This window comes from Cyprinodon variegatus, unplaced genomic scaffold (genome assembly GCF_000732505.1).
Source record: "Cyprinodon variegatus isolate N-32 unplaced genomic scaffold, C_variegatus-1.0 Scaffold34, whole genome shotgun sequence".
Lineage (NCBI taxonomy): Eukaryota > Metazoa > Chordata > Actinopteri > Cyprinodontiformes > Cyprinodontidae > Cyprinodon > Cyprinodon variegatus.
This window is the reverse complement of record NW_015150487.1, coordinates 1,456,745-1,470,610: the sequence shown is the minus strand read 5'-3', so window position 1 is coordinate 1,470,610 and position 13,866 is coordinate 1,456,745. Positions and strand designations below refer to the sequence as shown.

General features: G+C 36.6%; 1 protein-coding gene across 1 annotated transcript in view; it reads left to right on the top strand.

The window, feature by feature from the left end:
- The window catches only part of ppp1r16b (protein phosphatase 1 regulatory subunit 16B), a 120,838-nt gene that overhangs the window by 86,524 nt on the left and 20,448 nt on the right, over nucleotides 1-13,866 (top strand). The window contains exons 4-5 of the mRNA XM_015403193.1: nucleotides 507-652; nucleotides 6,007-6,110. Coding sequence (XP_015258679.1) covers nucleotides 507-652; nucleotides 6,007-6,110 — 250 coding nt within the window. The remainder of the gene's footprint in view (nucleotides 1-506; nucleotides 653-6,006; nucleotides 6,111-13,866) is intronic.

Here is a 13,866-nt window from a genome sequence, read left to right as displayed (position 1 = left end):
TCTGGCTTTTTCTGTTGATGGGTGTGAGTTTTGGGTGCTTTTCCAGTTTTGTCTGGGATCCAGGAAGCAGCCCACACAAAGGCTCATGTGCTGTCGCCAGATTGGCTTAATATGTTCTCAGTTTTCCACCCAGCATTTTGCTACAAAAAATAAATATACTGAGTTTTTTATGAAGTTCTTCTCGCATAGACAAATGATCACACTGGGAATAGAACCGAGAAACTTTTCTATCTTAAATACATCAGAAAGGAGATTAGAAGAGATTTCACATCAAGTGAAGAATGGCTGAACAAAAACGGCACCTTCAAACTAATTTTTTCCTTCCGGCTTTTCTCCATTCTTGCAATATTAATGTGATGTATCCAGCAGGTAATAATGTGATAATAAATGTTGAGAAACAATGTTGGATTTATCCCTTGTCCTTTGATGCTTTTACATGCCTTAAATGACTTTTTTTGCATTCATTTCTTATCCCTCCTTATTATCCCTCCTCATTCTCCACACAGTGTTGTATAGACAACTATGAAGAGATGGTGAAGCTCCTGCTGGACCGAGGAGCCAATGTTAACGCTCAGGACAATGAACTGTGGACACCGCTGCACGCTGCTGCAACCTGCGGCCATGCAGGACTCGTCAAAATTCTCATCTCTCAGTAAGTCATGTTAAATGGAATCATATACTACCTCTGCTGGTGTCTGGAAATGTCTCCATAAAATCTTAAAGCTCCATCATTTACAAAGCCTAACAAGAGGAATGTGTTTTTGTTCAAATAGTTTTCTCTGTTTATCTAAAAAAACAAAGCACTGTTAAAACAGATCTTATCAGCCAAATTAAAGGCAGTCAAGGTTATTTTAGAAAATGAACAGCAGTACCTTGTTTGAATTTGTGAAAGCTCAAATTGGTGGTTCATTTATATGTGGCTGCAAGAATGTATTATTTTAACAAGACAATCGTTTGCTTAAGATCTTACCTCATAATTAAAGATGAACCAAAAATCTGTCTGACATAAGGTGGGCTTCTATCCACTGAAGTTGCTGCAACCATTGATTGGTCGATCAATAACTAAAAATAAACAGCTTTTCTCTTTTTTTTGTCAGGTTAATTAAATGCTCAAAAAGATGAAACACTTTCTTTTGTATTTAAAAACTACATCTGTTGAACAATTGCTGCATATTTTTTTAATAACTCTTAAAAAAACATAATAAAATAACTTCTAATCATAAAGAACAGGTCATTACTTAAAGCAAAATCTGAAACTGTAAGCATTTGGGAGAAGTCTAATCAGTACACCTCAATCTTGTGAATCAATAAAATTACCTGATGTTTTAGAATTTCAAGTATTTACAGTATCAAATATACAGGTATTAGTAACAAGAAAGGAAAAGAATATAAATGAGACAAAAAACATGAGTGAAGGATGTATTGGTTGGCTTATTTTTTGCTCACTGCAGTCTTTTATTTCTAATAGCAACATCAGCACACACGATCCCCCTATGGCAAGACCTTAATGTTATGAAGCTTTAAATGTGAGAAATAATGCATCAATCCCTGGGATAAAAATGAATTTGAATAAGGATTCAATGATTCAGCACCTATAAACAAATAATACAAATTATTAATAGCTCCCACAGTTTAGGGTAACATAATTTTATTGGGTTAAAGAAAATCTCTTTAAATGCAATGAGCTTGACTATTTTCATGCATGAGCACCAGATATTTTCTGCTGAATGTGCATCGTGTTTTAACTGGACTTTCTCTGCAGTTGGAGTGCTTCTTCAGCACAGACTACAGAGTTTAAATGCTGGAGAAGCACCTCATTGGCAGGAATAACACCAGAAAAAATGCCTGATTAGAGCTCAAATCCAGCAGAAATTCACGCATAAACTATGCTGTTAGAATATGTGTAGACATCCAGATCTTTGGATGAGCATGCTTTATGGTTGCTTAGCATGGGATTTAATCAAGAATCGTTATTGTCATTATGAAAACTGTAATTAAATTTTGATGAGACACGAAAAGAACTCAGCCTAAAGTTATAAACAGTTTTAGATAAAGGAAAAAATATATATATGGATATATAGTATACCTTAGAAGAAAAGAATAAATGCTAAAATATTAAACTCACTTAATTAAAATCAAAAGTAATTAAAAGGCTCACTTGTCAGAACAAAAGCTGTATCAACAATAGATTACATTTCATTAAAGCTAAAAGTCGATTAGTAGATTGATTGAGTTTGACTATACTATAAAAGTATGGGGCTTCAGGTAGGGACAGACAGTCATTAGGTCAGTTATTATTTGTATGAAATAGACAGTTATCATGTTTCTATCAACTTTTTGGGGGTTTTAACGAATCCCATTAGAAGACTTTGATGGAAACAGCAAAAAAAAAAAAAACTGAAATAAATACAATAAATTTCTTTTTTTTCTTTTTACCTTTTTGAAAAAGTGTTAATGAACTAAAGAGGAGATGGATGCAAATTTTTTGAAAAAGTTCTAACATAGCAAATATTTACCTCTTAGGACATATGTTTTTTGCTGCGCCTTCAGGTCCAGTCCTGAATGCAGAATTAGAATCACACTTCTGTCTCTCGATGTCTCAGGAAGGCATTAACCACCGTTAATACTAGCTGGCATTAGTAAAACTTGCCTGTAACAAGTTTAATAAAACCCTGATCCATCACTGATCTGTGGTCCCCACTACAGTACCTTAACTCTATTTCCTATTTAATACCGGTAAGAGTAACATTAGCGTATGACAACATTCTGCTTTGCATAACTTCGTTAATTCGCTCCTATTGATGAAATCATGTCTGATTTCGTGTTTTCTTTTTTCGACTTCTCAAACTTTTGCTCAAATTCGGATCACAATTGGATGGAAACATGACTAATAGGATGTGGGTTTTGAACGCAACACTTATGTTGCTGCTACCGTTTAGTATGAGCTGAACCCAAAGAGCTAAGACTTTCTTTGTGCACAAATATCCTGCACAAATCCATCTAAATCTCTGTTAGGGAGCACTTCTCATCAGGATGATCATTGATCAAGTGTGGCATATTAAGATGCTGATTAGACAGCCCAATTGTTGCATGGGTGTGCCTTAGGCTTGTCATGATAAAATGCCACTCTAAAATGTGTGGTTTTATCTGACAGCAAACTGCCACAGATGCAGCAAGATGTTTAGTGAGAATGTTATTGGGATCCTGACTGACTGGATCCACCAGAGCTGTTACCCATGTATTGATTGTTCATTTCTCTACCATAAGCCTTCAAAGGCTTTTTAGAGAGATTGGTTGTGCATACATCCAGCCTCAGTACTGCAGACCACATGTAACCACACCAAATCAGAATCTCTACATCAAGCACCTCTAAGATGGCCCCACATCATGCACCCTGGGAGATAATGAAAAAAAAACAAGCAATTTCTGGTTAAACGGTCAAAAATCATCAGAAGGAATCTCATCTACATCCTTGTCCTCATGTTTGTTTGAAACTGACTGAAGTTCATTGAAAGGGCAAATTTGATGGGGTCTGGCACTTTGGAGTGGGGTTTTCTTTACAAATGAATCCAGGTTTTCATTGCACACAGCAGTTGGCAGACAGCATGTACGCCATTGTAGTAGGGCGCTTTGCTGATGTCGGCATTGTGGACCAAGTGGCCCATAGCAGACCATAGTGGTGTTGCAGTTATTGTATGGGCAGACATTTATTATAGACAACAAAGACAGGCGCATTGAATCAACTGCAGTTTCTATCCACAGAGTACAAAAAAGAGAGCTAATTTTACCATGGCCAGCCTAAGGCACACCTGTGCTACACACTCTAATAAGCATTTTGATATGCTGCACCTGGAAGATGATGGACTACCTCAGCAAAAGAGAAGTGCTCACTAAAACAGATTTAGATAGAACTGTAAACAATATTTTAGAGAAATAGGCTTTTTGTGTACAAAGAAACAGACTCTAAGATCTTTGGGTTCAGCAAATGGGAACAACAGAAGCAGCGGCTTTATACTTGTGTTGAGTCTATTTTTGCTGTTATTTAATTATAGAAATCAATAATTGCAGTATATAATTTAATACAAATGCTGTCTAACAGTACAACTGCAGCACCCATTGACATTTTGTAGTAAAGTAGTTGCTGTTATTTGGTAACTTTTATGTAAATGTTTCTGGGAAAGTGGATTTATGCAGGTGAAGACATCTTTACCTGTATTACTTTTGCTTTCTTTGTGAAAAAAGAAACAAGCTATAATTATGAAATTTCAGATAAGTATCACCCATGACTAGTTTTTTGTCCTTAAGTGGAACCAAAAGAAAACAGACTGTTTTAAATCAGATTAAAGCTCCACTTGCTGAACTGATAATTGCTGTAGGGGAATGGTGGGACTCACAATTTCCCTAAAGAAATTAACAGCAATGGTACATTTTTAAGCTTGTTTGTTTTTAGGTTTATTTGCAGCAGTGGATAACAAAATAGCAATTTGTTGGAGCCTGAATTGATTTTCTTTGATTTCGTTGTGGAGAAAAAGGACAATTTTCTCTCCTAAAGAGTAACAAAATTGGAGATAATGCACATAGGAGTGGAAAAAATTGCAATCTTAGTTTAGAAAAAAAAAGTGTGCAAAACAAAAATAAAAGGGTTACACTACGTAGGAATGTGTGATATTTGAAAAATAATAGCATGGAAGAGATTTGAGAAATAAAAAAATATAATAATTAAGTCTCTCCTGTCCTTGGCAGAGGTGTCAAAGGAGAACAATCACTGATTGACTTTCCGTCCATCTCTATTATGAAAATTGTTTTAATTATTTAGTAACGCTGAGACAAGCTCCTGTCTTTGTCACCTTAATTAACAGTGAATAGCTGGGATATTGTGACTCACACATCAATATTTTTCACCTGGATTTAATTAGATGGCTTTTATTAAGTTTTAATTATAACCTAATGAAGATATAACATCAAGATATGTGCAGGCACCAAGAAGAACCTCTGAGAAATAAAAGTAAAGCATTCACACCCACATTGTTACTGTTATGAGGGATGAATAAAGCTCATAATAATAGCATCTGTGGCAGCATTTTAGTCACCCTTTGCCTATATTCATCACATCCGGAGCCTTCATTAACATCTAACACAATTTTCCTGTTTAATCCACACAGTATCCACAGCAGATGAATATTACATATTAGTTTAAATACTGATCTGCCTTTTTCCTAGATGTACTTGTTTTATTTGCTTAAGTGAAGCTCTGGTAAAAGTAAAATAATCAATTGAATTCCTTTAAGTCAAAGTCAAATGTTCCAGATTTTACTTTAATACAAAAGTAAAATTATGTTTTTTTTTATAATCAATTCAAGAATTACTTTTAAAAGCTACTTTAAAAAAACATATTATGCAGAGAAAACTGTTAAATCTTTAATCAACTTAGGTCATTACATAAAAGTAATGACTTGGTTTAGTTTAGTTTTAAATCAAAATCAATTACAAACGATACAAGGATAATATAGATTGACCTTAACTAAAGTCCTGCTTAAGCATTTGAATACTTTTACTGTAGATCTCTGGAATTTACAGAATTACATTTGCAAAAAGCATTAAAATTGAAGTAGAATGTGAAACCTGTACTTTCATTTAAAATAGAACTAATTGGAATTGATGGGGAATGTCTTTCATTAGAATCCAGTCTGTCATCTGCATTATTTCCCAGCCATGTGCCTTCATTTACGTTGCTATCAGTGCTTTTATATAAACAAACAGAGCTCCAACGGGACAGTTTGTGTTCACACCCTTGATTTTCCCCTCTTTTGTTGTGACTCTCATCTTATGTCTTTATTGTTATCAGAGATTTGATTAAGGAGTATAAAGTACAAATTGTTGTGTTCAAAGGTAGTGAATAAAAGTAAAAACTAATCCTAAAAATGAATACTTAAATAAAGTACAGGAACTCAAAAAGCTCCCTAAGTACAGTAACTTGGTATTTATACTGTTTGTAACTTTCAACAGTGGTGCAGATCTTCTTGCTGTCAACTCAGATGGGAACATGCCCTATGACCTGTGTGAAGATGACCCAACACTGGATATCATAGAGACAGCAATGGCCAACAGAGGTAGGATGTGAAACTTTTAAGAGGTGAAAAATCTGCAGCAGTTCATTTCTTTTGCATCTGTGAGGAATTATGCTACGTTTACACCGTGCGTGCTTCGAGCATCAGAAGCAGGCGTTTTACATATAGTCAATGTTTGACACGCATCAAGGTGCATCAAAAGGTCCTGTAGCGCATCCAGAGCAGCAGGAGCGGCGCATCTTGACGCATCTGAGCAGCCACTCATGAGCTTCTGAACATCAGAGGTGCATGACGCACTTCACCAGCAGCAGATGCTTGTGAAGTGGCACATCAACCAATCAGAGAAGCTGATCTGGGAGCTGGCAGGGAGACAGACAGCACTGCTGATGCAGATGGCTATGATCCCTCCTCTGAAACAGTTAGTTAATGCCTAAATTACTTAGAATGTTGAAACCTGTCTGCAAAATGTGCTAATTTTTATTATATTCTGGTGCTTGCAGTTTGTACCAGACACCTGAAAAACTCTAACATCTACTTTCAGCTGCAACAAAGAGTAGAGGCAAATCCCCAAGAGGCGACTTGGCCTGAGGCAGCTGCTGTTGGGGATTGCCAGTGACAGAGCACTGACAGTATGTGTGGGTCTGAGTGGCTCTGACCCACACATACTGTCAGTGCTGCCAAATACTGTCAGACAGCGAAATAATATTTGAAGGCAGGATCATAATCTTGATGAACTGACCGTACAGACGACGTTTTGAGGTGGACTTTCTAGCCTAAAAATATTTTTACCCACTGATCACAGCAAATATAGCAACGTCATTATCTGCCATTGAACACAGCAGCAGAAGCATCAGACGCAACTGGACACACTTTACTGGACTCGCTGCATGAGCATCAAAGATGCTCTTGATGTGCTTCGGACCTTAATGCACACAAGCATCAATAACGAAGCGGGAGACGCTTTTTTGCTGCTCATAGCGCGTCCGATGTGAACATAGCATAAATGTTTGGTTTTTATTAGAATATTCTCATGTCAAATAAACCGCTTTAGATTTTTTGATACAATAAGGTAAACACTTTGTAATATCATTTCATTGAGTTTAATAAAAAAAAACACATTAAATCATCGACTAATACTGCCACTACTGAAGTACTATTACGTACTGATATAATGTTGACCATGTTTTAAATGTTTATAAGATCTTCACTAGGCTGTTTCATTTAAAAGATCAGTGTTGAAATCCTCTTCTAAATTAAAACTACTTTAGTTTACAGACAGCATCAGTCAAACAATCAGTCAAATTGTAACAACAGAATCAAACTTTGTTTAGTTAGAAGACCATTAGAAAATGAATAGAGATGTTACAAAATTCTGGCTAGATGGTCTGACAGTATTTACTTGCTGCAGTGTTTTTACTAAGATGAAAGGAAATAGAAAACTAAAATTATTTATCTTGAGGAAAATATGTAAATATTTTACACGTACATTAAGTTTGACCTGGTCCTCCTTTTCTTACAATATTAATTGTAGAAACTCTAGAAGTTCATACTGTATTGGTTTTAGATACATAAAGATAAATTATAAATCACATCTTGAGCATGCTTTTCTGTATTTCTGTATTTTATTTACATTATCTACTTTATTTTATTTTTTTAAAATCATAAAATACTACTTTGATGAAATTTCTTCTATGGCTATATCCAAAATAAAAATGATAAACTGAAAGACTCACATTGATCAATGCCTTCAAATGCATGGATAAACAACGTTAACGATAAACACTTAGAGAAATAATAAGAAGCAGAAAAAGAAGTGCATGAAAAACAGCTGGAACACTCAGCTCACTGTAGCTTTATGAAATCCTGATCCCAAAAGAACCTGAATGGAGGTAAAGCTCTTTTAAACCTAGTCTCTGACTCCAGTTCGCCACAAAGATGCTTGTGCTAATCTAGCCAGAAAGCTAATTTCCTGTTATAGCAAAGCATGCTTTCTCTCTTTGTTGATTTACGACAAAGAGTTTTTCTATCAATAACAGTAAAAGCCCATGGTAGTAAATATATCTAAATAAAAGGTTAAAGTATCTGATTATTATTAATAGATGGATCAGATTGTATTGATGTGAAGATGTGAAAACAGCTGCAAGATCAATGCCCATAATTGCATCTTTCTGCACCTGCTCCATCAACACACTCAAATCTTTTATGTGTCCCTTAGTTTATCAAAATGATTTGATTCATTACTAATTCATACTTAGAATATGTTTACAAAGAGTGAGCCATAAAGGAGGGTTTGTGTTTATCACACAACTTCAATCTGAAAGGGGCTAGTAATTCCTAAAGATGAACACTAAATGGTTAAACTTAGGACAAAATCCTTATTTTGAGTTAAACTAAAATTAAAAATTGCTGATAACACTTCAAAAAGAACTATAGATATTTGTCAAATAGGAAAAAACGGTGCACCAGGGTCAAGGTTGTTCAATTCTTCAGGGTCTGGTGTTCTGCACCTTTAAGATGCGTGTCTGCTGCCACACCTGAATGAAATGGCTGAATGACCTCCTCATTGTAGAGTCATGTTCTCCAGAGTCCTGCTTCTTATATTGCAGTGTGTTTAAACAGGGATGGACTCCAGATCTTGAAGACAATAATTAAAAAACCCTGCCATACATGCTGGTGTACATTGTACATTGTTTTTGTTAAATCAAACTGTAAAACCACTTTGTTTCCTAGTATTTCATAGCATTTTGATATTGAAGCACTTCATTTACCTTTGTGAAGAAAATGCTTGATGATGAGAGAGCTACAATGGCCTCTCTTTACCTTTCTAACCCCATTTCCCTCTATTTCTGACCTTTTATGGTACTTGGCCTTTTTCAACAGTGGACGGCAGCCAGATAAATAGGTCTAAAAGTTCTTACTCTTTTCTCATGATTTTAACTTTGTAAAAAAAATAAATTTCCACATCCTGTTTGTGTATTATTTATTTTTGTGTTTTACACTTTGCTTATTCTCAACTGGTTTGCAGAGAAAAGGCCCTTTGTGTATATTTACTGTAACAGCTAAGGTGAGATACTGTGCGCTTCTGCAGGGAGTGAACAAGGAGATAATAAGCTAAACTAATTTGCAACTCCCAGTGAAGGTGTGAAAATAATGAAGAAAAGATCAAAGATCCTGCACGAAAAAAAATAAAAAAATATAACCAATACTAACAAGGATAAGACTCAAATAACACAAGTTCTACAATCCAGAAGACTAGTCAAATTCAAGGCTCATCTTGTGCTATTTCCATTTACTGGGGAAATAACATTTTATTGCATTGAAAATTCAAAAACTTTTTTATTCCTTATTTGAGATATTTCTTACCTTGATGCTGTGTCTGTTTTTGCAATTGTTAGGGTTGCTTGATGTATATAATATTTTTTTTATCATGATCAAATAGTTTTTGATGTTTTTTTGTGTATGGATCTAAAGTGACTCTGCCCCTTTAACTGTTGGTATTCATTTGATTCCTTTACTGAATTTCCTCTAATTTAGACAGGAAACTTTCAGCCGATAGGAACTCCAAACATCTCCCTTCCCCTTACAGCATGATGTTGTTTTGGCACTCGTCCTGCTCTGGGCTTTACAGGAGCAGATTGCAGAAGGAAACTGCAGCAGAGCTGTGACCACACATAGCTTTTAGTGTCCCGCTCAGATTTAGGACCAGCTCTCTGGGTAACCTCTGATATATTCAAAGCTCGCGTGCTCTCTCCCGATGGGATGCAGATTATGAGGCTGTATATTCATGCTGCGATGCAGTAAACAGCTGCAGACAGAGCAGTTTGTCTGTAATATTAGTGAGAGAGAGTTCAAGGAGAGCAGCGCTGATAAAACAGGCTGCAGATCAGCAAGAATGAAGGAGGGGGAGCATGTGATGTGTTTCCAATGTGTGGTTTGTGGAGATACAGCTTTATTTAGCTTGGAGTAAAATCCACATGAGGGCTCGTCAGTGCTTTGTTTTTTCATTCTTTGGTAAATAGTTACAGTACATTCACTGACTGCCATGTTATTACAGCAGCCAATGGAAGAAAGTCTGGCTGTAAGAGAAGTTATATTTTGTGGAGATATTAGCATTTTGCCTTTTTTTTTTATAAACCTGACCAGGACCAGGAGCATCTGAGCATCAGTGACCACAAGATGCATCTCCTGTACAGGAAATAGTTTTACCTTTGTAGTCCAAAAAAATTCAAATTTTTTTTTGCTTAACTTGTGTTGATACTGTGTGTGTCAGCAGGGTGGAGCACTGTGTTATATTTGGTACAGAAACAGGGTTTAGGAAAGGTGTTCTCTCTACCAAAGAGGATCTCTGGGGATATTTTTTCTTCCCCCCAAAGAAACTGAACTAAAGGTGTATGAATATTTAACAGTGGCAGAGCATAAACATGTTTCTACAGGTGCTGGAAATGCAATAATAAAATTTAGAGTTTATCAGGTTTTTTTTGTGTGTTTTTTTTGTGTCATTTTTTTACCTTTAAAAGTGAGCCATCAGGATTTCCTTTTCATTAGTAGCCGAAACCACAAATGTACATACAGCAAATTATATGTAAAGGCATAGAACCTTTTTTCAGAGCAACATTAAATATTACATTACATATTATTAATCTTTTCTTGTTTTAGGTCAATGAAGTTACATAATTTTTTTTTCTGTCAAAATAATGAACAAAAGACTTTACATAACTTCATTTAAATGTAAAGTTTACCGATATTTCTTTGATACTAGGTAGATTTGTCGTTTAGCTGGTAAGATGGGTAAAATGTTTTAGTCCCCAAGTGTCTCACAATGGTTTCTGTGAGTCCTGTTCCTTCCCTTGTGACGGACCTGATGTAACTGAATTTTGTGAAATGCAGAAGTCCCCCCTTCAGCAAAATACTCTCCCAACATAATGATGTTTTGTACTTGCTTCTCAAGACCAATTGCTTTTTATGCTGTTCAAGTATGGCGGATATGTATAACAGTGTTTAGTGAGTTTAAACCAACCAACAAGGACCCAATGTTATCTTGCCACCACACACAGTAATGAGGATTGTAAGAGACATAAAAGAAAAAAATCTCCTAAGCTGATTGTTGGAACTTGTAGGGGAAAAAATAGGACTCAAAGATACGTCCTAAGTTACACTGTTAAAAGATTTATCTTCTCATGTGTTGGAAAAAAGAAAAAACGATGGTAGCGGGTAACGCTTGTTGAGATTGAGTGGCAGATATAGTTTTGGGGAAGAAAAGCTAATCTACATTGAACTTCTTTACATGTTGTCCCTCCTGATTATTCTGTTAAATCAGGCTTTCTAAGGATTTCCTTAATTTGAATTGAAAAATAGAACATTGTCTATTTTGTGTGCCGGTTCCGGTTATGTCTAATAAATTCTCAATAGAAATGTGTAATTTGTCAGTTTTGTGCTTTAAATGCATAAATTGTCTTATATTTTACACCTTTTTAATATTATTCCCATCTAATCCCACCAGAATCAAACTACATATCTTAGACTTAATTGTCTCATTATTAATTTAACATAAACAAAGGCTAACAGGAACATTTTGTGGAAAATAAACACCAAACATACCCTGTTTACCATGACTGTAAATGCACAAGTCTGCTGGAAGCTTTTTAGCCCTTGCAGATCCTTAAGATGGAGCAAGTTACAGCTCTTCTTGCTTAAAGGTGCCCTTCAGCATGCAAGTAATCCCAAAAGAATCAGTGGGTTGCTTGTGGTAAACATGACTTTGAGGAAGGAGGAGGATTCCGGAGCATCGTACATTTTTTTCATATTTCCTCGGATAATTAAAGGTCAGGAAGTCTCTGCTATGACAAGCACTGGATCATAAACAAGAGCAGGGTTAATGGCTTTGGTTTAATTTTAACTGTTTTAATGGGATGCATGATGCCACCTTGTGTTCGCTGTCCTCTGGTTTGGAGCCAGTAATGGAAGTTAAAGCAGACTGGAGGCCTGAAGAGAGTGAACACACACTCAATTATGAGGTTCTCAGTATACAATAGGATCAGTGGAGCTGTAGAATGTAGATAGCGGTACAGTAGGTGAGAAGAATGATTATTGCACTGATCAAAAGGACTTCAGCTCTGCTAATTGCTCTGGTAATGTTCCCAGCACAGTGGTGGGGGATAAGACTTCTATCTCCAGAGACTGCGGGGACAGGCACATTTACAGACTGTCCCCAACACACACAGAGAGCTTAATATGCTGCATCGACTGATCCGACTCTGCCTTGATCCTCCCCCTGTAGAGCACAGTTGATCTGTGATGAGCCGCAGAGATAATGAGGAGAGCCGTACCTGGATGGGAAAAAGAAATCGTCCGGTCAACCAGCCACAGCACCAACCACCGATGCAGCTTGGTTCTTACTTAATTAGATTTAACAACTGGCATCAATCAAGGCAGTGTTTATAATATCACGAATGCGATGCACATGGATTGTATGGCTAAAGATTGGAAAGTTAAAGCACATTAAAGTTATTGGATCTCTTGCATTGTTTTTTTTCCATCAAAGTGGTACCAGTTGTTGAGCATAGCTGGTTCTAATGGTGGTCAAATGGTCATGGGAAGTTTTGTTTTTTACCAGCTCTGTTGATTATTAAAAAGGCAGAAAGTGATAATAAAAGTAACAATAAAGAAGTATACCAATAATAGGTAGCCAAAAAGCTGAAACAGCAGATCTATATCTGGTTTTCACTACATGCCATGGCGTACTAAACAGCAGAGTGATGAAGCTAGCTTGCATTAATTCACTACTAATTTAGACTCATCAGGATACATTTGGTAGTTATCTGTAAGACACAGTTTTAAACTGGTTTTATCTCCACACTGAACAACAAAATAGATACAATTACTCCTTATTCAGGGAAGTCTTGCTCACAGATGTGAAGTTTTTACATCAGGTGTCCTCAGTGGTCTAGTTGTTAAGAAAAACAAAGAGGGGGATGTTGGAAATTAAAATTTTTTTTGGAAGCATAAATAGCCTAATTAATATAGTCTATGAATGTAAAGCAATATGCATGCTGTGGTTGTTGCATGTCAGGTATGCCGGTCATTGACTGAAAGGCACCTTTCAGTAGAACTGCATTCAGTCCCTGGACTGGCATGGCTATCACTGGCCCTAAATAGTTTGGGACTAAAGGCTGATTTATACTCAGAAACCAGGTCGTCTGTATGTGTGTCGCAGTGAATGCAAATGTGCCTCCCACCCTGCCGTCGACACTGTTACACCTCTCCAAAATTGTAGGTGATTCTCGCTCTTTTTCGCCCTCATTGTCCCTTTATTGTCTGACAAACTTGTCCCCACTTCCTCACCGCCTCAGCCGTTTCTAGATCCACAGCTAGTTCCTGATTGTTCCTCTCGTGGCGTGGAATAACATAGCGCAGACCATGCTTCACTACTGGGCATAAATCAAAAATATATGCGACAAGCTCACTGCGACACACTGCTGCGAGGAGTAGAACCAGCCCTTATTTTTTTAAGAAGGGGGATGCCATCCCCCCTCATCCCCCCTCAACTCAGGTACTGGGTGTCCTTCCTGACACAACTGGCATTCAAAGCCCTTTCCTCTGTATGAAAAAGGAACAATGTACAGAACAATATAAGAATGTTTATCTGTGTGTTCCAAGTATTATGAGTCTCCCATCTGCAGACATTCACACCTTACAGAGGTGACAGGGGCCCATAATCTCAGTCAGTGAGAGTTTTGAAAGCACAGTGAAGAAGAGCAGGTAGAACAATATATGTGTTTATTGCAGCTGACATCTCCAG